We start from the raw sequence: 26,535 nt of genomic DNA on the forward strand, positions 1-26,535 counted from the left end.
AACAAAACATTTTTACAGCCTGGTGCAAAGACACTACAGCTAATTTGCGTGTTTATATGAGTTTTTATGGAACTCATTCATTACTCCGCCAAGGAACGCGGCAGAGTTATGTGACGATTGGTGTATGTTTGCCTGTGCGTCTGTTATTCCATCTGTGCGCAACATCACTCAGAAATGGACAAACAGACTATAAGCAACATCACTGACAAAATCTAATGAGGTGGTCCTTGTGTCTACATCAGCTGCCTGCTGACAATCACATGATTGTCATCCTACTACAAATCAACCATTGTGGACTTATCGGGACTTATCTGTTGGACATCATTCAAGGAACAAGTGATTAAATTGTGGGGGTGTTTCTGAGTCCCATCAGTTCTTGCCGCCGCTACATTTTGAGGTCACACGATTCGTTATCCATACATAACGTACACATGCATAACACAGGTCAGCGCTCAGCACAAGGTCATTTTGTTTGTGGGCACATCTATATTAAATGGCCTCGTCCTATGTTGTTGTGATTTCTGATCATCAATAACTAATAAACAAATGCTGCATTTCTGACAATGCCATATGGGGGAATGAACAGCCTTGGTGGGGTACTGTGCTCTCTGAGTGCTTTTCTTGTGTAAATTGTGTTAATGCAAAAAGTTATGCATTATTAAGGGTGTGGCTGCATTGAGGTGTAAAAGGATGGTCCATGGCTCCACCTTTTGCTCATTTTTGGACTAGTCAGGAGATGGCAGCAGCGGGAGCCGCCACGCTGAGCTTTAAAGACACTCTTTAGGAAACCTGTGGGTGACGTCACAGAGGGTTCATCTATTTTTACTTCCAGCGAGTGTTTTGTACCTGCAGCGTACAACTCTCTGAGCTTCTCCTCGTCCTCGTAACAGATGGATTGTCTCTCATCGTCAGCCTCAGATCTGTTGGCATCGCCCTGTAAACACACACACACGGCTCCATGATTACCACTATCATCGCAATCCCTAGCGTCATCATCATCCTCGCCGTCTTCCGTCTTCGCTGTCTGTTGACTGTTGTAAAAGTGAAAAAGTCAAGAGGGAAAGACAGAGGGACAAAGAGGTCGGTGGACGGGCGGAGGGAATCTCCAGTGTTCTCTAGTTGAGTTATGTGCATGGCTTTGGCAGCGATCTCCTGTAGTCACGCCAATAAAGCTTTACTGAATTTAATTAAAATTCACGCCAGAAAGATGGAGGCAGACGGCTTTGGCAAAGGGTATCTGTGTGTGTGTGTGTGTGTGCGTGCGTGTGTGTGCGTGTGTGTGTGTGCGCGTGTGTGTGCGTGTGATAGAGAGAGAGAACAAGTGCTCTCTGATGCTGGAGATAAAAGATGAAAACTAAACAACAAAAGCTCACCAGCTGTGAATGGCAGGCGATATCAAACACATCCCTACCCCGGAGAGTATTGTGAATATGTGTGTGTGTGTGTGTGTGTGTGTGTGTGTGTGTGCGCGTGTGTGTCAGTGAGAAAGAAAGATAGAGGAAGAGTGAAAAGGGGAAGGGAAAGTGAGGGGGAAAAAAGAGTGACGATAAAGAGGGGAGAAACTACACGAGCAGGATGGTGGAGATTATTCTCTTGTACGCAGCTTTGGTATCATCAGCACAACAGAGCTCAATTAGTCTCGTTCTCTCCAAGTAGCTCAAATGAAACTGCATCTTTGCCCTTACTTCAGCTTGAAAGCCCTCCACCAAAATGGCTACAAGCAAGTTGAAGAGGACGTAGTTGCCGAAGGTCATGAGGGCTACGAAATAGAGGGCAGCCAGCGGCGTGGTGGAGGCCATCCCGTTATAGAGCACAGCGTTCCAGTCCTCCTGGGTAAGGATCTGCATTTAGAGGAGAGAGGATCAGGAAAACACACAGTCAAACAACCAAAAAACAACCTGACATGCAGCCTGTGATGCTGGTAAATGTTAGCAGCTTAATAAAAAATAATACAAGTGTATTTCTCCTTTATTATCTCATTGTCAGTTGAACGATGCTCATCAGTGTTAAATGAGCTCCTGTGGAGTTTGTGTTTCATCACTTTTCCTCCCCCTCTGCTTATGAAGCGTATCTTATCTATCCACTGGGAGAGTTTTTACAATTTGTTGAAAAATCGGGCGTGAGCACTCCCAAATTGGAGAAAATGAAATAATGGAGACGATCGTCAGGGCTACTGCTGGAGACGGCCGCAGCTGTTGTTTCAGTCTCATTACTGTTAATTTTAAAAGTGAATTTAACGGTAAGTCATCAGTGAGGGAGTCCCTCTAAATCAAACATTGTTGATGTGCTTATTGGCTGTGTGTGAGAGGAAGTATGTTTGTCTAACCTGAAAGACGGTGACAGTCGCCCAGAGGAGGGAGTCAAAGTTTTTTCTGTCAGGTAAAGTGTCTCCACTGTCGTGTCGCAAACCAAATTTACAGCCAAACAGATGCATCCCCAAGATACTACAACACACACACATGCAAAAACAATGAGAAAATACTTTCATTACATGGTAATTTAAAATGGATACTGTGCAACAACAGCAGCCATGCCGCCTGTGTGAATAATTGTGTTTGTGTGAAAGGTGATAATACATGTGGTAATATGTCCAATAACAATAAAAACAGGGTCAGTGGTGGTCGTTATGAGTTCTACAAGGAATCATCAGAATAATCGACGCTGACGGAAAGCTGAGGAAACATTTTGCATTGTGAGCCTTGACCTGCAGTATCGCTTGTACAAAAAAGACAGAAATATACCTGAATATGAATATAAAAAGCATCAGCAGCATGCAGAACGTGGCCACATTGTCCATGGTTTTCATCAGCACCACCAGCTGCCTCCTTAGGGCGGGAAGGAACCGGACCAGCTTCAAAACTCTCAGGAGACGGAATGTACGCAGCACAGACAAGCCTCCCTCAGCCTCACCAACAATCTCCCACACACTGAAATACACACAGACAACCAGCACTGAATCAGGGAATCAATATCTACTGAGATCACACAACGAAAAATCCTCTAAGTAGGAGGTAGGGGAAGCGTTCAATTCTTTTTCATGTGACATGTGGCAACTGAAAAAAAAAAAAAACCTAAGCGTGGCAGAGCTGTTTACCAGCCGATGAAGAATGTAAAAGCAACGTGAACTGGCACAGTAAACAAGCAAGGCCTTCAAACACAGATACATAATTTAGCTTGCAGTACTACATAATGGAGTGAATACAGGCCCTCTGGACACCAAGTGCAGCCTCTTGGCTCTGCTGCCAGAACTGACATCACCGTGACAGTTCGGGAGATTGCAGCTGCAGAGGTTTGTCGCAACGACTGGGAGGACTTTCCAATGACAAGAACAACACTTAAGGACAGGATTCCCATTTTGAGGTAAACGCATAGACAAAGATTCCCCCCCCCGGACGGAGCCCCACCTGATGATGACAATGATGCTGTCGAAGCCGTTGTAAGGGTTCTTGATGTAGCCGAAGAGGCCGAGAGCCAGGAGCTTCAGCAGCATCTCCAGACTGAAGAGACTGGTGAACACCATGTTACTGATCTCCAAAATATCCGTCAGCTCCTGGGGCTGAAGCGGTGTTTGCAGAGAGAAAAGATAGGAGACAATGATGTACAGAGAAAAATGAACACATAAACACAGACAGACAGTCAGCATCGAGGGCAGCACAGTCAACATGGTAGGAATTCCTAAAATGCTAGTCAAGGCTGCTGTGTGGGGCTAAAATGCACAGCATTTTCATCCACATTTTTAAGAGAAGAATGAATAAATGAATTTTTTTATTACCTCTAAAAATTAGAACCTCTTATCTTATGGACATCTATGGATCTTTCAATCTCCTTGCAACTGAAATCTATGCGTCATCATGCCTAGATCTAAAGAGTTCTTCAAGGTGTTCAGGAAACATGTGGATGCCTCTTGTCCACAGGGATGTTTTTTCTCACATGGAAAAGCACCGCACCCGAATGTCTCTCGCTTGGTGGGCAGCACTAATGGGCCACTAGGTGGTCACATGACAGCCATTCAGACCTTCAGTCCAGTAGCAGCGTCAGACCAACATGGCGGCTCAGTCACAAACTTTCTCTTTTATTACAAAAACAGTTCAGCAAGAAGTATTTCTGAAAGCATTTGAGGTGAGAAAAAAGCTGCTGAATCTGTCCTCGTTTTAGTTCAACGATGGCTGGTTTAGACGTTTCACGAAAGTTTCATGATCCGGCGGACCTCTGCTAACGACACCTCATTTGTCTATAGTAGAAATGAAACTACTTTATGCAAATCAGCTCCAGGGCGACGCACTGGAACGCAACTCAAAACGCGCCATAACGCTACCAGCATGCAATGGTGGTTTCACATAGACAGTGATGGGAATTGATGGATCCTGTGGACACGTACCTTGAGTCTGAAAATACCTCCAAGTCATTGCTTTGTCCCATTTTGTTTCTCAACTAGTCTATATTCCAGACACAAAGAAAATCTTCTTTACTTACACTATGGATAAAGTCGACGTAAAGCTCTATTTTTGTACTGTTTTGTTAAGAAAAATTGCAAGAAACCCAAGGCAAAATGGAGTCCCAAGTGCATCACAACTACCACCGTGACTGCGAGGCCGCCACCAACCACATGGAGATGTTTGCTTCTTTTTGAAACAAATCATTTTACTGTGCAGAAAATAATCTACAAGTGATGTAGATTTTAAGGTCTGCTTTATTTGTCCACGACTGACCAACTCCAGCAGAGAGCAAACCATTAGATGCAAACAGGAATCTACAGGAATCCTAAACTTTCATCACAGAATCTGCATGTAACTTTTGAAAATGTTGCTGTCAAAGTGTCTACAATCAGAAAAAGATTGCACAATTTTGACCTGCATGGGAGGCCTGCCATGAAAAAGACTTTAGAGCAAAATTACAGTTGGAATATGCAGGTAAAGAGCAGGTCTTTAGGGATAATGTGTTTTGTATACATGAATTAACCATTCAATCTCAGTAACAGTAGAACGTCAAATCAACTGTGAAGTATGATGGTGGAAATGTTTTGGTTGCAGCTTGTAGTCACTGATTCAACTAAAAGCTCTGCGTCATATTGAAGACTGCTTGAAGACAATATGATGTCTTTCAACAGGATAATCTACCACGAAATGGCTAAGAAAGAAAAAACTGAGGGCCTAGATTTGAATCCCTATGAAATGTGGGTACACACGAGAAAACCAACTTGCAGCTGAAGGAACCTCAACAAGACTGCAAAGCACCTTTGAGAAGTTGCTAAAGGGGCAATACTACCTTACAAAGTCAAGAGAATACATACTTTCCACAGAAGAACATCGCATCTATTGATATTCTGGTTGAATGAATGAAATGTGAAGTCCAAATATGCCAAAAAACACACAACTGGGCACCATGGTGGCTCAACAGGTTGAGCAAGCAACCCATAAACAAGGGCTATAGTCCCCAACGTAGTGGTCATGAGTTTGAATCCAGCTCGTGGCTTTTTGCTGCAGGTCCTTCCCCCATTCTTCTCCCCACTTTCCTGTGTCTCTCTCACTGCTGTCCTATCAATAGAGCTGAAAAGGCCACAAAAATAATAATATTTATGTAGGTATTTTGTGGCCTTTATCAAAATCAGACTGAACAAGTTTAGGGGTATTAGTTTTCAACATCTTGAGTTTTAAATATCGGTTCTCGTGTCATGCACCATGGTCATGGAATAATCAAAAGACTCTTAAACCAGAAACATTCATACCCATTAATGACTTTAAGAGTATCACAAAGAATACAGTGCAGGAGCAATATCAGTGTTTTTCTTGAGATGTCCCTGTCCTTGAATAGCTGTCAATCTCTTTCATTATCTTACTGTTTATTTGTGTATCATGTATCTGTTTTATATAACTTTAAAACTGTGTATGGCTGCTACCTTGGCCAGGTTGAGATTTCTAATCTCAATGGGACTCCACGTTTAAATAAAGGTAAACAAAAAATAAAAATGACAGTAAAAAGGCTACGAAATGAAGAAAAAAAAGGATTTTGCAATTATCATTGTTTTTGCAGATACAGCAGTAGGGTTTGTGCAAAGTAAAGTGGAAATATTATCCACAAATCTTAATAACAATTGTATCTATATTGCCAAAGTCTAATATAACTTCAAACACTATGATAGTAAAAAGACATGAGAGAACTTTATCATGGCTGCGGGTGACATTTCTTCATTAGAGTGAATGCAGCCACTGTGGTCTCTGTCTCATTAAACCGACAAAGCGGTGTAAACAAGTAAGTGTGTCTCTGAGCATGTTCACTGACATCTGTCCGACCCTGAGCTGCTCCCCAGAGATAAAAAAAAAAAAAAAAAAAAAAAAAAGTCCCTGAGGTGTTTCAGACCAAACTGCACCGACTGAAATGATGGAACGTCGCCCAGTGAAGCTCCATGGTTCTGATGTATATTTAATAGTTTTTGGAAATAATAGAGTTCTCTGGCAAGGAGAAAAAAGAAAAAAAAGCTTTAACTACGCATTCATATGTGATTACAGTCATCCGTAAACCTTCACTGTTGATTTTGATCTATTCAAGGGGGTTCCTTGATAATAATAAGAGAGTGAAATAGGACAGCACTTATCCTGAAACATTAATGATTTAAGAAGTTCAGGTCGCCCAGATCGGTCATATTGTTCAGAAAATGGGCCACATTCAATATTCCCTTGACTTCCACAATCCGTCGCCGCCTTTCGACCAATCACTACGTCAGATCAGCCCTCCCCGTCCACATCACTCCTCCGATTCGCTCGCCTCTCTCACTCTGCCCAGTCTCTACGCCGCTCATGCTCTCTCCTGTCCCAGGGTCACACTTTAATTAACACTTCAGGTCTTATGAGTATCTCCATCTCCCGATTCATGCCTGCACACACCCCCACACACGCATACTCACACATGTGCGCGCACACACACACACATTTCATGATCCCATATGCTCGCTGCTGTAAGTGTTGATTGGAGGGTAAGTTTATTGACTCCACCACACACAGTGATTAGCAGATCAGTTTTCAATCAAACTGTAGTTACATCCAATCTGCAGGAGCCACGTGCATGGCTGTGCACATCAGCACACGCACACACACACACACACACACACACACACACACACACACACACACACACACCTACATACCTGCTCGTGGTACTCTATCCCCATCGACAGTGTGTTAATAAGGATGGCAATCATGATCCCTCTGCTAAAGTATCTGCTGCCTACGATAAGTTCCAGTTTATTACGGAGTCCCGCCCAGCATCGCTCCCACAGCCGTCTCTTTGGCTCAGACACCTGTCCATCACCGCGGCAGGGGCTGCTACAGCGGCACGGGCTGTCACTGTGACACGGGCTGTTGCCATGGCACGAGTTGCTGTACCCGTGCTGCTGGTCTTCGGGCGACTCGCTGACGTTTTCGCCAATGCTAAGTTGGTTGTAGTAGATGCAGTACGGGCAGAACGAGGACTCTCCGGGGACTTCACCTGGCAACAGCAGCGCAGGATGTGCAGCGCAACCACCTGCAGAGGTGACAGGAGGAAGGTGTTAGAGATGGGCCACATGCACCACACACCCACACAGTGAAAAAGCCGATTGTGCATGAGCGCAGACATTCTGTCGTTGAATAAATTCTTTGTTCAGTAAAGGAGAGGGCCTTCTTTTCATTTCTGGGAGACAAAAATTCAATAACATGGAAACCACTGTGCGGTTGGGATGCCTTTGTGCAGAGGGAAGGCGCTTTTATTAGAACAGGGATGTGAATATGTGTGTGTGCATGTGTGTGTGTGTGTGTGTGTGTGTGTGTGTGTGTGTGTGTGCGTGCGTGTGCGTCTCCTTTTGGGGAGGGGGGTTAGATTTCAGCAGAATTCATTAGCAAGCCGCTCGGGAGGAATACTCCAATGACATAACAACAAACACTAATCTAGCACGAGCAATTCACTTGTCACCACAATTACAACAAATTCATATTTCACTGGAGACTGATACAGTGAATCCAATCTAGCCCTTCCATGATCTGCGTCCATAGATAATGTGGACACTTTTCTGCAGGCAGACTGGCTGAAAATGACTGTCGTAACTACATGTGCTTATCTAGAGCTGTGCCGTTTAACAACATACAAAGTAATTTCTGCTCGCCAGCTACAATTAAAATTTCTTACTGAATTCCACTAAAATCTGATGTGACCTCACCCAGTTATTTAACCCATTTTACATATGAAGGCCGATGTTGTGCCAAAAGCTGATTTTAGTCCAAAAGCAGTTATCCTTGTGTCTGCATAATTTTACCTCCTGTGTTTAACATGAACACATTTAAACCAGTTAAAATGTCTTTAAAGGCCCAGTTCAAGTCATATAATGTCATTTTCTCCTTGCCAACAAGTCACTACATCAACTCATCATGCCTGAAATGTTATTAATGCATCAAAATGACTTGATTTCATTTGTGCGAGTCATATTTTAGAGACACAATCTACAGGAAAATCGCAAAAGGGTGACTTTTTTATCTTATATATAATATACATATAATAATGTTAATTAGAGTCTTAACACAGATATTAATCATATCAAACATATACAGCCTAAACATCAGAGACAACACTATAAATTGCAAGTAATGATTATTTTCAATCTGTTGATTAGTTTCTGGTTTAATTGATTAGTCTTTTGTTTGTAAAATCTTAGAAAATAGTGAAAAATGTAGATTACTGTTTATCAAAGTTCAAAATAATGTCCTCAGATGTAGGGTTTTGTCCACAGCCCAGATATATTGTTTTTTTTTTTTTTTTTTTTGTTTGTTTTTTTTTTTTATCATAGTGGAGTAAAGAAACCAGAAAATATTCACATTTAATTTGCTGGAGTGCGAAAATTAAGACTTCTTTCACCTTAAAAATTACTTACACCAATGTATGAATTATCAGAATAGTTGCAAATTCATTTAATAGCATACAACTGATCAATTAGTAGACGCCACTCTGTGTATTTGCATGTTTGGACTGTTTGATCCACATAAAAGCAGTAGAAACTGGGCGAGAATCAGTTTTTGGCACTGGCACTGGCAATTCAGACAAAAAGACAGTTGTATAAACTGTTCTGGAACACCGAGAAGCTTTAAAAAAAAAAAAAAAAGCCCCCGATGATGTCAGGATTATTGGGATTATTTCAGCTTGGACTCGGAGATAACTGCGCTGTGGAGTTCGAGCGATGTTTTTAGAACACAACAGACGCTGGGAATTAAAAGTTGGAATATTTTGGCCTTTGCTGCTTTTGATTTTGACCGTATATTTTAGGTCTCTCGAATTTTATGGGAGTGCAACTTCATGAAAAACCTCTCAAAAAAGGTGAGTGATTATTCTGCCACCGTCTCTGGAAAGACCTGCTGCTGTTGTATTTTATAAGGCTTTGAGCAAAACCTTCATGTGGCAACGACACAGAAAAACAAAACAGAAGACATTGTTTTACAAGTTTATCAATCAATCAATAGCCTTTTCACGAGTATTTGCATCCCCTGAGATTTCACACAGCACAGAGGAGGAGGTCTGGATAAAAAATGTAGGTCAGAGAGAAAGGTTTGGATCAGTTTGATTTGAGTGTAATGGTAGTTTGAGTGTTTGTGGAGTATGCAGCTGTTCTAAATGTGCTTCCCTTTCCATCGCATCCCTTATCCCCCATCTTTGTCATTCTTACGCACATTAGGATTGCAATACCCTTGAGTGTGATCTTGTATGCGAGATACACATCTGGGTGACTAATTACATGAATGTATAAATACACCACGGCATTCCTGCATTCTGCTTGCCTTGTCAATTCATTAAAAATGTGCCGACTGTAGCAGGCCGAAGCTTTTTCTTCTTTTTTTTTGTATAATGCTGTAAGCATCAAAGATTAAATTAAATTTGTTTTCATTGTCTTGAAGGCGGCAAAAGTCTACAAACTGATATGTTAAAATTTGACTTAATACATCTGAAGTGATCTGCAAGTTTAAATTATGCTGAGGATAAGTGGGACGATGTGTTCTTTAGTCATCTGGATGAACCAACAGAAGAATCAACTACGTCTATAATAAGGGGCTCAAAGCCTGGACCTGTGAAACTCACGGCCTGATGCTGTGACCTTGACAGAATTTATACATTCACAAACACACCAACACATCCTCACCATGCTCCAGCACCAGCTGTGGCAGCCTGCTGATGGTCTCTGTGGCAACCTGCCTCTTCTGGTCTTGGCCCTTTGCATTCAGGTGACTGAAGAGGGGTGCGATGAAGGGATAATTAAAACCGTTCCCTCCGTTGCTGAGAGCAGGATCGGGCTGAGGTTGATGCTGCTGCTGCTGGTGATGCTGCTGGTGGTGGTGATGAAAACGCTGATGAAGGTGTGACAAGTCGTTGGGGGCGTGGCCTGAGTGGCGGTGGGCGAGTCCGTTCATCTCGCCGACTCCGCTGGCTCTGCCCGACCCTCCAGCCTGGTCTCTCTGGCACACACACATGCAGCGGTAGTGTGTGCGAGTGTGAGTGTAGAAGCGGGACAGTCGTCGCCACGCCTTGCGGCCCAGGTGTGCCAGGTAGCGGATGATCTCCTCGTAGCAGCTTCCTGGTTGGCTGTCGCTGGCCAGCGTGGAAGCTGACTGGTGGAGCTGGCGGGCGCGCTGCTCCGATTTCATTAAGGCGTGTTCTCGTTGCTTCGTTTCAGAAAACTGTGTTGCGATGACGACCAGGCACAGGTTGATCATGAAGAAGGAGCCCACCTGGACAAGATAACACACGTTATATACACTGACTGTTAAGTAGGTTTCATACAGTCAGGTCCATAAGTGTTTAGACATGGAGACAATTTTCAGCATTTGGGCTGTCCACCGCCACAATGGATCTGAAATGAAACAATCAAGATGTGCTTTAAGTGCAGACTTTCAGCTTTAATTTAAGGGGAACTATCATCCAAATCAGGTGAACAGTGGAGGAATTACAACACATTTTAGATGTGTCCTCCATGTTCTTAAGGGATCAAAAGTAATTGGACAAACTAACAGAATCATAAATCAAATTGTCACTTTTAATATTTGATTGCAAATCCTTTGCAGTCATTGACAGCCTGAAGTCTGGAACCCATAAACATCACCAGACCCTGGGTTTGGTCCCTGATGATGCTCTGCCAGACTTCTACTGCTGCTGTCTTCACTTCCTGCTGGTTCCTAGGAAATTTTCCCTTCAGTTCTGTCTTCAGCAGGTAAAATGCAGCTAGGCTGGACTCAGGTCAGGTACTGGCTTGGCCATTGCAGAACATTCCACTGTTTTGAATTAAAACCTCGTTGGTTCCTTTCTCAGTATGCTTCGTGACGGGGTTTTCTTGACCAGGGAAGGATTCTTCTTTCATCCACGTGTTTTCTTGGTCTTCTGCGTCTTTTGGTCTTGCTGAGCTCTTTCTTTTAAAGAATGTAAAACAGTCGATGTGTCCACACTTCATGTTTTTTTCTATCACTCTGATGGGTTTGTCTGGATTTTTCAGCCTAATGATGTCTGACTTCACTGATAGTGACAGCTCTTTGGACTTCATATTGAGAGCTGTCGTCACCTGATTCCAAATACCTCACTCGAAATGAATTCTAGACCTTTTATCTGCTAAATGAAATAATAAGGAAATAACACACACCTGTCCACAGAACAACTGAGCAGCCAACTGTCCAATTACTTTTGGTCTCTTAAAAAGGTGGAGGGCACATCTAAACTGTGTTGTAATTCCTTCACAGTTCACCAGGTTTGGATGTAAATAGCCTCAAATTACAGCTGAAAGTCTGCACTTAAAGCACATCTTGACTGGTCTATTTCAGACCTATTGTGGTGGTGTACAGAGCCCAAATGTCCAAATATTTATTGGCCTGACTGTAGGCGAATGTCTATGTGAGTTTGTGCCTGTGTGTACTTACGATAATGAGGAAAATGAAGTAGATGAAGTTGTAAAAGGAATGTGCATCCATGACATAGTACATGATGTCTACCCAACCTTCGAGAGTAATTACCTGAATGAAAACATGCACACAAACCAGCAGGGATCAGAGCGGAGTGCAGATGTCATCACAATCATTAACTGATGATGACTGACTGATGCATTCCTGAAAATTATTCCTGAAGATATTCACCTGAAAAATGGCAATCCATGCATATCCAATGTTATCAAAATTAATAGCTCCTTTGTGAGGGTTTACTTCCCCGGCACGACACTCATTGTAATACTGATACCAGTTCACACATGGCACTGGTTCAGTGCCATGGAGTCCCATCTCTGGATGGGTGTCCTCCGCTCCCAGGGAGCAGTAAGTCCCGCCCACACGGCGGCGAGGCACGTCAGAGCACCGAAGCATCCCATTTTCTCTTTCAGTCGAACAGATGAAGGGGTGGTCATCTGTGCCGTCAGGCCGGTAATAGCTGTTCAGGAAGGAAATATTGTATTTCCTGGAGAAAGTGAAAAAGCAAAAGATTTATATTGTTTATTAAATTACACAGTTAAATCTGCAGTAGGCAGAAATCAGAGGAGGCAAAATTAACAGCCCCTTATCCTTTACTTATATCTCTATGTTCTAAGCTTCTTCCACCCACACATGATTCTAATGTGTAGATATTCAAGGTAAAAGTCAACATTCATAAGTGACTTCAGCCATGATTCTAACCCTGAGAGACAGTCCTCCATCTAAATCACTACATGCTGCTGTTACCATGAATTTGTTGCTATTTATACGCTCTCATCTGGTCTGGGTATGGCCATGTGATTGGTTCCTGTCATGGGTTACATTTTCTAAAGCCTGAAAAGTACAATAAGCCAAAAAAAAATAATTTTGAATTTCACCCTTTGACACCAAAAAGTACTGCCTACCCCAGTTTTCAACAGAATTAACAAACATAGCTGACTCTGAAAGGGAACCAAAACAGCTACACTTTTGTTTATTGTCACCAAACTCTATGAAAAGGCTTGCCCCAAGGCAATCTGTTCACAAAAATATAGCAGTTTTAAGAAACTTAATAGCACATTTCTGTGGGACTATTTTCAGCCACCGATTAATGGATATTTAATGTGCTACTGGGTATTTATGAACAGAGCATGGTGTGTGTGAAGGAGTATGTCATCCATTATGGCTAATTAATGTGTGAGTTTTGGAAAATGGGACAAAGAATTAAGTTAGATTAGCAGGAAAAACTCAAAAATCTTGAGTATTTAGCTGGTAAAATGTGGAATGGACCTCAAATCAGTTGAATCATTTTACCGACCTTTTTGCGTTACGACAAAAAAACAAAAAGACAACTGAAAGATGGTATGAAATACACAAGGGTGTTCTCAAGCAAGCATAAGTTATGGCAACTGGACTAACCTCGTGTGAACTGAACTGAAGAAGCCTCTTGGATTAGAGGTGAAACGTTTTCGACTCACACGAGGTTAGTCCAGTTGCCATAACTTATGCTTGCTTGAGACTTATCATGACCTGGATGACTGAGAACATCCACAGATTTATTTATACACAAGGGTGTTACAGGAGGAAATGAAGAAACAGAGAGAGAAAAATACAGATGAAGGAAAAAGAATAAAAGAGAGGGAGGGTGCAGGGGAGAGATAAGCAATCAATCATCTGTGGTGTAGAAAGGGGTCGCAGAGGAGCGCTGCTGACTCACTTCTTATTAGGGGAGGTCATTTTGTTGTTTATGAAGCAGAAGAAAATCCAAATTGCCACACTGAACATAAAATCTAGAGAAGGGTTAGTTTTAAGTAAAGAAATATAGGCTACCATGCAGCAGGTTAATACAACCACACGCGGGTCAGGAAAAAAGCCAATAACAATACGATATTGCTTTTCCTCATATAGCTGTTCGACAAACTTAAAGAAAAAAGATTTTGCTTTTAAAGGTCATTTGCCAGTTTTTTTCTGATGCTGCTGCTGGATGAAGAGTACACTGACCAGAAAATGAATTGTTTGTATTTTTCCTTTAACTATTGAAAGCACTCACTCAAGATAATATAACCCTCTATCAGTCCCACAGTGGAGAGATTTGCATTGCTACAGCAGCAAAGACAGTGCAAACATTTAAGGAATGTAGTATAAAAGTAAAAAATAAACCGAAATATACATAAGTACTAGTCATCTGAAAATAACTACTGTAACAATAAGTATTACACATATCAGTGGTATTGCACATATTTTTTGACTAATAGAAATACTAGTAATACAAGTATAGTATAGTACTAATAATAGTATTATTATTGCACAGATTATTATCTATATTGCACAAATTGTACATAAGTAGAGAAGTAATGAAGCAGCATTTATTCTTGTGTATGTAGTAAAATAAACATTGCATGGGGTATTTTAAAGAGCAAAATATTCATTTGCTCATTAATACTAAATAAAAAGTACAGTTGGGGATAATGGGAGTATCAAGATAAGAAGATTAGATAACCTTTTATTAATCTCACAGTGGGGAAATTTGAATTATTACAGCAGCAAAGCCAGTGCAAACATCATAGAAATGTAGTATAAAAATAATAAACCAAAATATACATTAGTACTATTCATCCATTCATTATCTATACATCGCTTAATCCTCATTAGGGTCATGGGGGGCTGGAGTCTATCCCAGCTGACTGAGGGTGAAGGTAGAGGACACCTGGACAGGTAACAGTCTATCACAGGGCTGCACGTAGAGACAAGCAATCACACTCACATTCACACCTATGGGCAATTTAGAATTATCAATTAACCTCAGCATGTTTTTGGACTGTGGGAGGAAGTCGGAGTACGTGGAGAAAACCCACGCATGCACAGATAGAACATCCAAACTCCATGTAGAAAGATCCTGGGAAGGCTGGGACACGAAGCAGGGATCTTCTAGTTGCAAGGCGAAAGTGCTAACCTCCACGCCAGTGTGCAGCCTACATACTAGTAATTATCAGTACTAGTAATCTAAAAATAAGTATGTAGATAACTAATGAAACAACATGTATTCTTGTGTATGTAGTAAAATAAATATTGCACAGGGTATTTTAAAGAGCAAAATCTTCATGATTTACAGAATGTATTAATATTGCACCAGGGAGATGTATAAGAGTTTTTTGGGGGTTTTTTTTCTCTTTTTTTTGGTCTACTGGGAGCTGGTTGTGCAGTCTAACAAAAGCTTATAGGTTTAATAGCAACTCCATGCACTCTGTCTTGCACATGAACTTTTTATCCATCTTACCTGTTAATTGTAACCTGCTGCAGTTTTTACAATGACCACAATAACCTGCTGCTTTCTAAAATGATCTCCATTATGTACAGTCCTTGTTAAATTTTAACCTGCTGCTATTTTTAGATGTCCACTATGTAATTTTAGTTGTGACCGTTTTGATTTATCTGAATGTTTTTCTTACGTTTGCACTGGTAAGGAACGTTTTTTTTGTTTGTTTGTTTTACTGTGTATGCAGAAAATGACATTAAAGCAATCTTGAATCTTGAACTGTATATTTATCCACAAACCCTTCATTATTTGTATGTGACGACTCCAAGCAGAGCAACAGTATGCCACCACTGCAGCATCAGTGATTATTGCCTAAGTGGGTCAGATGAGCAGATGTGAGGTCAGGAGGTAAAAATGATGTTATCTGGTGTTAGGTAATATGATGTGAACATGTGACTGAGAGTGACAGTGACAAAGCATGACAGGAAGGATAATGTGGGAATAAATAGGAGTGAAATTCAAAAGAAACCCAAGAAAAATGACACACTGAATTCATTTAGCGCTCCTAATCCCCTGATTTGTGATCTCTGACACTTGAAGGGTCCAGCAGGAGACGCATTTACACATTTGCTGCCTCCCAGATGGAGCTGATTAGAGAACAAACAAGATCAGAGCAAGTGTGCAATCGATCACCACTTAGAAATAATAGCTGGCTGAAAGAAGCTAATCATGTGTGAGCAAACTTCTTGACACTGGGAGTCGGAGGAACTAGGGCTGGAAGAAGCTTTGCTGTGACATGTGCTTGTTACTATAGTAACTCACATCTTGACATCCTCTCCCATGAAGCAGCGGTTCCTCAGTAGCCCCGCCCACAGCTGCACGCCGACGATGCCGAAGATGAAGAAGACAAAGAAACACAGCGCCAAGACGTTGCCCAGCATGGGAAGCGTGTCGAGCAGGAGGGTCACCAGGATGCGCATACCTGCAAAAACGCACGCAGAAATACAGCATAAAGATAAAAACTAGACACTCAAGACACACACAGACATTCAACTTATTTTGTGGCACTTATCCAGGTTGTTTTCTCCTGACTAGATCCTTGCTTATGTTTTATCTACTCTCAGATGCACACAGATCAGCCACAACACTAAAACCACCTGCCTAATATTGTGTTGGTTCCCCTTATGTGGTCAAAAAGGCTCTGAACAATTGGACCTGGACCAAGGACCTCTCAGAGTGTCCTATGGGGTCTGGTACCAGGACGTTGGCAGTGGATCCTTTGGGTACTCTGGGTTGTGCAGTGGGACCTCTGCGAGTCAAATTTGTTCCACTGCATCCTGTTGATGTTTGATCAGAATGAGTTCTAGGAAGTTTGGAGGTCAAATCAACATTTCAGGCGATTGTCATGTTCCTCAAGATGTTCCTGATTGTTTGATGTTTTTGCGATGTGGTGGGGTGCATTTTCCTGGGGGCACAGACCAGTGACATTTAGAATTTCCATTTGCATGAAGGAGTGTGTGCTTGTTCTGGGACGTTTATTTTAGTGTCTCAGTCTCATCAACGCGGACGCCAAAATCCAAGGTTTCCCAGCAGAACACAACATAGAATTAATATGATCAATGTTAATCACTTCACCTGTCAGTGGTCTTAATGTTGTGGCTGTTCGGTGTAAAGCTAAATGAAATTGTAGAATTGTACAAACAAGCACAGACCTGCATGTCAGTAAATCTAAACTTGAGCACATTGTCTGTTATTCTGGCCAGCCAGTGGAAATCTCAGAAGTAGCGTAATTAGTTGAATGGCAAAAAATCAGAGTTCAAACACTGATGATTGGCCTCCTCTCCTCACTCCTGAAGAGCAAACGCCACAAAATCGTCCTCCTTACTGCCTCTGGGTACTTCAAGCACACTCTCAAAGTTTCTGGGAACTCAGTCTAACCTGTGCCAAGGTCACAGAGTGTAGTAGATAAAACATAAAGTTGGCCAGCCGCTTTGTTGGCGACTTGTTAGGAACAGCACAAGCATTGCAATGATTCCCATGACTTTGTTCGCCATGTCCTGATTTGTTTACACAGGCATCCATCACGAGGAGCACCATGGCTGTTAACACATGCGTGGCTCAGAAAGTTAAAGAAACAGAGAAGAATTTACAGCGTAGTCAGAGAGTACAAGGGCAGTGACACATTCTTCATTGTCTTGGCTGTGACTAATGAGGTTGCTGACTTTCAGCTTCACATCAGATGAACAGTGCAGGATGTTGTAGTCCTTATACGTCATCCAATTAAGAGAGACAGAAAGGTGATTGCACAAGTCATCACAGACATAGGTGAGTCTTGCAAAGTCATCACATTTCATATTTTGTTAATTCGGTGGCTTTTTTGAAGTCTACATCCCACAGACATCAGCAGACGCTTGGTATCTTTGCTGCTGATGCTTTGCCAGGCCGGTACTGCAGCCACCTTGTTTCAGGGCTTCAAATCTGAGGGCTGAACTACGAAGTGAGATTAGTGAGTTAGCAGGTAAGTTGAGCCGAAAGTCAGAGTTTTCAGTATCATGAAGGTGGCTCTCTTTATACCTGCTACATCTCCATGGCAACTGATGCTGTGGAGCTAACCTGGTTCAGGTTCTGTTCAGAGTTTCAGATTTAAATCGTCTGTAAGAAGCGTCTCCCTTTAAACCAAGGCGTTTCCAGTTGATTATTTATGAGCGATACAGATTCTCTGCTGAGGGAAAATGTTTTGTGTAAACATGTTGATCTGTACGTTACTACAACCACTGAATGAAGCCGTGTAGTTACAGTAAATGCACTTCAATACAATACCATGTTTAACAAAAAAAGTACTCAGAGAGCACAGTATTCTGCCAAGGCTGTTCAGTGGTTGTATGATTTCTGATGGAAAAGTCCTGACAAGTCCGCAGCGGTCAGTTTGTAGTAGGATTGCAATCATGTGATCGTCAGCAGGCAGCTGATGTAGAGTTCACTTGTTGTTACAGTGACGCTGTTCTGCTGTCTCGCAATGATACAGAAATCCCAAAAAAATCCATGGATCCAGACTATAAACCGCATCGCTGCCAAAATCTAATCACTTGGTTCTTGTGTCATTTCTGACCTTCACTGAAAATTTCATCCAAATTTGTTTGTCTGTTTTTGAGAAATGCTGCTATCAGACAGACGGATAAACATATGCAAATCGTCACGTAACTCCACCACGTTCCTTGGTGGAGTAAATACAGTTCAACAGTTTTATTGTGCAGCTGTCAGAAATAATCAACTGCACTGATCAGTAAAATAAATACATTAACGAACGTTTAACAGTTTTCTATCAGCATTTCCGTTGTACATCATTTCCAGTAGCAGCTTTTTACTGTCATACATTTTTATATTTCTCATTGTTCTCCACCAAAACAACCTGTTGACTGAAGCAGCTGCACACAGTTGTTTCATTTTGTGCAGAAGAGTCACATGAAGCATTAAACATCACCTTTAAAGAGAACATAGTTTGAAGCAGAAAGTCTGAGTTGACAAAGAAGGTTGAAAACCACCCTTGCGATACCTGTTAACTCTAACCAAGGTTATAGTTTTGTTTTGAAGCTATTTTTTGGCTTTTTTTCTGGATAGGACAGTGGAGAGAGAGACAGGAAATGTGGGTAGAAGAGTGGGGAAATGACATGCAGTAACCCATAACCGCTGCATCAGGGGCTATAGCCCGTTTATGGGTCGCCCACTCAGCCAGCTGAGCTATCTGAGCGCCTGAGGTTTTAGTTTTTGTCGAGCTGACTTACACAAAGAAAGTGACCTTGCTTCGTAGTACAGCCCTTAGGTCTTCAACAAGTTAAACACACACCAGTTGGATTGCAGTGAAGTCTTTCACTTCCTCAGTAAACATAATTATGCACTTCCTCTTCATTTTTCCTGATCTGGCCAGTCTGAACACACTTTAAAAGTGTACCTTTAAGTCAACCTGTTTCATTTACAGTCCAAACAAAGAAAGGTGATCAAATAACTGTCCTGATTATTTGTGAGTGAGCTGCATGTTGGAGGAGAACAAAAAACAAAGAGGAAAAACTCACTGGGAACTCTGTTGATGGCTCGCAGTGGGCGGAGAACCCGGACTGTCCGGATGGCGGATAGACTGACGTTGTGTCCATCCAGCGAGTACTCTAGCATTCTGCGGAGAGGGAAAGCCACCGCCGTGTCACTGGCATCCTGATCAGCCTGACCTTGGCAAACCCTGAACGTCTACAGGGAATCCAGCAGAACGGCGTCTCTGGGATACATAGCCTTTTAACTACCAATCACCGAGGTCTGAGTCTCTCAGGACCGAATGATGCGATTGTCATTCTGTGAGGCTATTACACACACATGCACGCACACACACACACACACACACACACACACACACACACACACACACACACACACACACACACACACACACACACACACACACACGCACACACACACACGCTTGACATTTAACTGGCATTAAACAAGTGTCTAAGCTTTACACAAAACACACACACACACACACACACTTTTGGCTCGTATTTAATGTCAGATGCATGTGTGTGTGTGTGTGTGTGTGTGTGTGTATGTGTGTACGAGCGCATGCGGGTGTGTACGTCTGTCAAACACTCACCCCACTATAACAATGAAGAAATCCAATCTGTTCCATGTGTCGCCTAGGTAACCGCTCTGACCTATGACCCCGAGTGCCACCATCTTCACCAGCATTTCGCCCGCAAAAAACACAAAGATGCCATCGTCTAGAGCCTGTGCACACACATGTTCACGCACACACGCACAAACACGCACACACACGCATACCCAGAGGATTAAACCGATTAAGCAGAAGAAAAATTAAGGCAAAAACTTTTCAGACCCCTGATAATAAAGTCTCACAGCTGAACATAATTAGTGTGTACTTTCAGATTGTGTGTGTGTGTGTGTGTGTGTGTGTGTGTGTGTGCTTTACCTGCAGCAGGAAGGGGGTGTGGCCACAGGGCTGGAACATCCCAAGAGTCACACAGTTGAGCAGGATGGCCAAGATGCTCACTCGCTCAAACCACGTGGCCGAAGGTCAAGGGGTCAACACAGCGGCAGAGTTTTTTGAATATTTATCAAAACAACATTTCACAAAGCTGTGCCTGTAAGCTGCAGTTGATAGTTTGACTGACAGCTGTCCCAGCCAATCTTTACTTAACTTCCCCCTGGAATGAGGCTCTCGGATTTGTCTAGATGTTGGTAAGTAGCAAACTTAAATCCGAGCTTTAAACATACCATGAGAAGCAAAGGTGCTGAGTCTGTGCAACTGACTGTTATAATTTGTTTAATGGAATTGCAAATGGGTGACAGCTTAAAGGAAAAACGCAACATAAAGTGTCTTAGTAAATTGCTGAAACATCACAAGCTGCCAGAAGAGCTTGACATAGACTTAAATCTCAAAGCTCTGGAACTCCACCGATAAACAACATTTTTTCAAAAGATATTAGCTCATTTAGTGTTTTGATCACGGTGGCAGAGAGCTGTTAAACACATCTCCCTCTAAGACAGGAGTGCCAAACTCACTGTAGTTCAGGGTCCACATACAGGACCAGTAAAATCAGAGCATAATAACCTACAAATAACGACAACTCCAAATTTTCCCTTTGTTTCTGTGCAACAAAATACATTCTCAAAATGCTCACATTTAAGGAACTATCTTTTTACAAAACATCATGAACAACCTGAAATTTCATAAGAAAAATAAGTTCAATTTCAACAATATTATGCCTCATTTTATCATTTACACATTACAACTTACAGATCACAGAGTATCTACAAAGGTACGAAACATTTAGTCTCAGGTATCTGGAACTGAACAATATAATATTTTACTTTATGATCAAAACAACTTGTCAAGATCTAGAGATTATTTTAAATTTACAGTTTTACAGATTTAAAATTTGCAGTTAATGTCTTCTCTGTAATTTTTACCCTTTGAAAAGTCGTCCTGCAGGCCATATGTTTGATACCCCTGGGTTAGATTGATAGCTTCACTTACATTAAAACTGTGAAAAGTGTGGAAAACAAGCACAGACAGAAGTGCCAGGAAGACGATCTAGTCATGTTTCAAAATAAAACAACCTGCAGACTCTGCTGGAAATAAAATAAAAAATAAAACGTTTTCATTCGTTCTTTGCAACCCGGTGTTTAGGGATCGCTGCCTTAAAATTACTTCAAAACTTCAAATTGTGAGAACAAAAAAAAAAAAGCCTGTGAACATAACCTCTGTCAAAGCTGATTCAAATGATGGTAAAAGTAAAAAAAATATGGCAAATTGCAAATGTTATTGAACAGGAATAATAAAAAAAAAACCTGCTGTTTGTCTGTGAGTGTTAAGAGTTTAAAATCCAGGCCATGATGCTGAACCTCAAAGCCTCCATCTCCACCTCCAAAAGCGGCCCACCAGAGCATCCAATCAGGACCGCGGGCCATATGTTAGACACCCCTGCTGTAAGACCTGACGACTGCGAATGCCACAGCATATAATTCACATGATTTTCATACTCATTGTGCCATTCGGTGACCTGTCATGCCCTGTGGAATCCTCTGCATTCATTATGTTTCTCCACTCATTTATTTAAATCTTTTCCTTCAGTCCCCTTAAGTATTCCACCAGTGGTCATGTCTGTAGCAATCCAGAGGAAACCCAGAGAAAACTGACTGGTGAAGTTAAAGGTACTGTGTTGTAGTGTACAAAAAATTACAAAACATCTGTCTGAGGGTTACAAGTACAAGACTTGTCTGCTTAACAGCTCAAAATCAAAATCACAAGCACAGAACTGAATGTACCAAAGCTGAAAAACAACTTTTATGGGGGCAGAAACTTGCGATAATAACCTTTAAATGCGTCAACTTTCGTTTATAAGCACAACTTCTGACGAGACAATTTGACGTGTTTTAATATTCAGGGCTACAAAAGCCAGACAGCTACCTTGAACAGTCGGTACGACATGTGAAGCCGGTTTAAGCGTAAACTTGTGTTTGAGCATCTGTGTTGCCTGCTGCCTGTCAAGCCGCAAAAAAAGGAGCACGAATTAGAAAGTGAAACGCAGCGAGGTTTAAAGGGGAAATAGTCTGAAGTGGAAAGTAAAAGGAAAGATTGTGTTGGATTTGTACACACATACAAACACACACACATTTGAATGTGAAAACTGCTGAATGGATGACAAGAATGCATTCAAGATCCAAGGACGCATATATAACAGAGCCCGGAGCGTGCATGTGGACCACATACACATTGACACATGTGCGCGCTCACACGAGCCCCCTTCCCGGACACTTTGCTCTCGAGAGGGCGGAAAAATTAATGAGAGTACAATCCTTTATCACCCTTGAGACAGAGAGAGAGAAACGAGAGGAGGATGTGGAGAGCGAGGGTAATCCAGTGTCCTCCCTTTGCTATGGTTGCCATGGGAACCCCCATCTCACCGTGGGAACTGACTTCTGAGTTTCACAATCCGCTTGCATCCTGTCTGGACTGGAACACAACACAATTAATACACACACACACACACACGCAAACTAAACACGCTTACACACACATGCACAATAGAAACCCTTCAGCAGAACTCCTGCTGAAGCTGAGGAGGGTCACTCTAATCCTCCTCCATCTGTATAAGTTACGGCAGCTTGTGTGTCCGTACAACGCACCTACACATAGTTAAAGAATCAGCGGGGCAGGGTCAAGGTGTGAGTGATGGATGAGATGGGAGTATTTCCACGGTTGGGCACATCATTCAACATCGAACGTCCTCTCCTCTGCTTTTCCTTTATCTCACACTCAACCTTTCCCTCCATCATCTCTCATTTTCCTCTACAGCATTCTTTTCCCTTTTTTTTTATTTCCCCTCGTCTCTTTGGCCCAATTATTTTCTCTCTTCGCTTTGCTCCTCCTGCTCTCTGTCTCTCCCCCCATCCCTTATATAGACCGGCATAATTTCCCATCTTTCTTCCGTATCACTTCTCGCATATCTTTCATGCCTTTCTATCCACTCCCGTGCACATTCGTTTTCCAGTCTCTCTGAACCCTCTTGCTCGGTGGCGCCCCGCACATATGACCGCCCTTGGGTAGAGTTCTAGCCTCCAACAGAAACCCGAGTCTTGGCCAACAGATAAACTACAACTACGCTTAATAATTAACGTCGTCGGAGAGGTGGAGAGGCAGGGACATGGAGCAATATAGATACAGCAAGGGTGCTTATAGATGGGAAAAAAAACAAAAAGCTGAACAGAAGGAGCGAGACCCTGACGAGTGAAGCTTTAAAGTGCAAACAACTGCAAATGTTGCGTGGCTTCCATCCATACTCCCTCGCATTGCTTCATCCTTTCACGTTCTCCCACCCTCTCCAGGAGAACCCCGTCCTCCTCTCATCTGTTCTCCCTCTCTCGTACTCTCGCTCTCCCTCGAGTGCCAACGCAGGTAATAAAGGTCAGGCAGACATTATAAATCACATCGGATCGACGTCACCCCGATCTCTCTGGCATCCTTGGCTGAGATACACATGCTAAGGCCGGCGTGCGCCAACACTTTCATGTGAAACGTTCATTAACTTAAAAGGATTGTCCTCGGGGACAGAAAGGCCTTCCAGATACAGAGAAGGTCTTCGATTTTCCAGTGTGGTACCTCTATCTCATGAGGTGCTCTTTACAAAAGGTTAGAAGTTCCAACTTGCAGCTTTATGTATCCGTTATAAACCATTAAGGATATATACCCCAGGGCTTCCTGGCAGTAGAAACACATTTGGCCGGGGTACATCCTCCTCTACAGCAGCAGGACGCTTGCTTTGTCTTGATAACTAACTCTTTTAGTTCCTCAGGAGACTTCTCAAGTGGATCATTTTGCCACATAAGTTCTGGAAAAGCTCTGAGAGGAGCCCTTTCATTGACAGCTTATTAACATTTACTTACTGCAGATTTGATAAATTGTTGTAAAAACTCTAATAAGATCCCTTGGCTCAATACAAAGGAGGAATCTTGTATTAATTTCTTAATGAAACAATGGTAGGGGAGATTGGAGTAAGATGAGCCTGTGGGTTAGGTGAGCCACCATTTGTTTCTAGAAAACCATGTTAGAATTTGGTCATGTGAGCAAATATTTTTGAAGAGGTATCCGTTCTACTCTCCCAGTGAAGAGAAGGAGCACATGGACTAAGATGGACGCACATTTTAGTTAACAAAACTGTTTTTTGCTGTTCAAAGTAAATTTTTCATTGATGAGAAATGAGTCTGAACAATTATTGAGACGTCTCAAACTATTTCACACGTGTGTTAATGCATTAGCAAGCTACAATGTGAGGCTAAACTGTTAGCATGAAGTTAGCTCTAAACTGTGTGGATGATGCACTTTTGCTAAATGGTGGCAGTGGGATTAGTTGAGCCAGAAGGCCAGGGTTAAGTTGATTATTGGTGAATAATCACATTATTGTAATTCTATATCATATTTTTACATTTTATAACCATAATGATGCGACATCTTGATTTTTTGATGAGTGGAAGACAGACAAGGCTTCAACTTCTCTTAAGGACTTGGAGAGAGCCTTAGGAGAAGTAAAGAATGGGAAATCCATATGTCAGGTGGCAGATGAAGATCAACAGAATGACTTTAAAGTGATTCAAGGACAACAACCCAGCAGGATACACTCACCGGACCAAAAGGCTCAAATTTGGTTTTATGAGATCAAAGAACCTTCTACCAGTTGAGCGAATTGTAATCTAGGTTAAATATGACAATTTTTCATCAGTGGCTTTCTCTTTGGCACTGGTGAAGAACAGGCAACAGTTTCTCTACGCCCAGTTTTTCTCATCTCTAAAGCCTGTAATTCCTTCAGAGGACTCATAGGTGTCTTGGTGGCCTCCCTCACTTGTCTCTTTCTTGTAACTCCTTCAGAGGAGTCATGGCGTCTTGGTGGTCCCCCTCACTCATCTCTTTATTGCACAGTCATTCAGTTTTTGAAGACAGCCTGCTCTTGGCAGATTTGCAATGTACCGTATTCCTACAATTTCATGGATTTAACTGTACTCCAAAGAAGGACATCAGTGACTTGAAACTTTACGTGACTTGTGCCCTGACTTGTGCTTTTAAACAATTGATTAAATCATGGGGGTGTTTCCGAGTCCCATCAATTTCTGCCACCCGCTACATATTTAAGTCATGCAATTCGGTATCCGTACAGCACGTACACATACATAACACATGCTTGTGCTCAGCGCAAGGTCATTTTGTTTGTGGGTGCATCTCTACATTCTATGGTGCCGTGATTTCTGCCACAAATTTTTTCAAGATTTCATCCATTGGAAATGATACAACAACTGAGCAGCCTTAGCAGAGTACTGCGCTCTCTGGGTGCTTTTCTTGTTTTCTCTTTTACAATTTTAAATTAATTGACATTAAATTGTAAAAATATGTTTTCACTTTGACAAGAAAGAGCAGTTATTTGTATATTCTTGTCAAAAAACCCAAATTAAATTGACGACAATCCAATGTTGAAGAACAATAAAACCAGAAAACCTCCACAGGAGGTGGATACTTTTTTATAGCCACTGTCGGGAGAATTGTATTGAATATTTCTGTTCACACAGAATTTTTTAGCAAGTGTTAGTGTTAGAACTTACCATCTGTCTGATGCAATAGCCCAAACCCCAGGGTAAATTGTACCATTTCACTAGAGATAAACTTTGAGTGCTTGTGTGCTTGCATAAAAACACGATTAATCAATTATTTAGCCAAAACTAATATGTGTTAGGTAGTGCTCCACTCTCTCCTATGTTTGTCTCCACATTAGGGATGTTAGGTGTTTCAGAATGAGTAGCTTTAATATGATTATGCTAATCTAAGTTAAGTAATTCACTCAATCTACTATTTTCAATGTCAGAAAGAATAAGTGATTTTTATTAACTATCAGTAGAGAAATTGGTTACGAATTATGGGCCCCATAAAGGGTATGTTACTACAACGTGGTACTGTAAATAAAATATATGCAGTTGGAATGGGAACCCTCAATTAAGAACTACTGCGTATGAATGAGCAACCTGCTCACTAGCTTCATTCTCTTTGCTCCCAGGCCTCACACATTCACTTTGGAATCCTTGCACACAGAATTGATTAAACATAACCTAGTTAAGCTCAAAGTCTGTCATGTGCAGTGTGAGTGTGTGAGTGAATGTGTGTGTTCGCATTAAGGAGACAAAGAGAGAGTCTAGAATGAAGGTGGGCCAAGTTAGTCAAGTTGTCAAGTCCAACGACTCCACCCCCCTATGAGTGTGACAGCCAGTAACCATGGAAACACTTGCTGGAATCATGTT

The 26,535-nt window shown here is 41.9% G+C and overlaps 1 protein-coding gene across 2 annotated transcripts in view; it reads right to left on the reverse strand.

The window, feature by feature from the left end:
• The window catches only part of LOC111580856 (voltage-dependent T-type calcium channel subunit alpha-1H-like), a 61,808-nt gene that overhangs the window by 29,986 nt on the left and 5,287 nt on the right, over positions 1-26,535 (reverse strand). For both annotated transcript variants that reach the window (XM_055009921.1, XM_035956572.2), the window contains exons 3-15: positions 20,165-20,258; positions 19,829-19,962; positions 19,260-19,357; positions 16,012-16,171; positions 12,129-12,441; positions 11,916-12,008; positions 10,154-10,739; positions 7,142-7,518; positions 3,405-3,556; positions 2,742-2,927; positions 2,327-2,444; positions 1,686-1,841; positions 847-934 (exon numbers count right to left, since the gene is read on the reverse strand). In XM_055009921.1, the coding sequence (XP_054865896.1) occupies positions 847-934; positions 1,686-1,841; positions 2,327-2,444; positions 2,742-2,927; positions 3,405-3,556; positions 7,142-7,518; positions 10,154-10,739; positions 11,916-12,008; positions 12,129-12,441; positions 16,012-16,171; positions 19,260-19,357; positions 19,829-19,962; positions 20,165-20,258 (2,555 nt within the window). The remainder of the gene's footprint in view (positions 1-846; positions 935-1,685; positions 1,842-2,326; positions 2,445-2,741; positions 2,928-3,404; positions 3,557-7,141; positions 7,519-10,153; positions 10,740-11,915; positions 12,009-12,128; positions 12,442-16,011; positions 16,172-19,259; positions 19,358-19,828; positions 19,963-20,164; positions 20,259-26,535) is intronic.

This window comes from Amphiprion ocellaris, chromosome 4, assembly GCF_022539595.1.
Source record: "Amphiprion ocellaris isolate individual 3 ecotype Okinawa chromosome 4, ASM2253959v1, whole genome shotgun sequence".
Taxonomy (NCBI): domain Eukaryota; kingdom Metazoa; phylum Chordata; class Actinopteri; family Pomacentridae; genus Amphiprion; species Amphiprion ocellaris.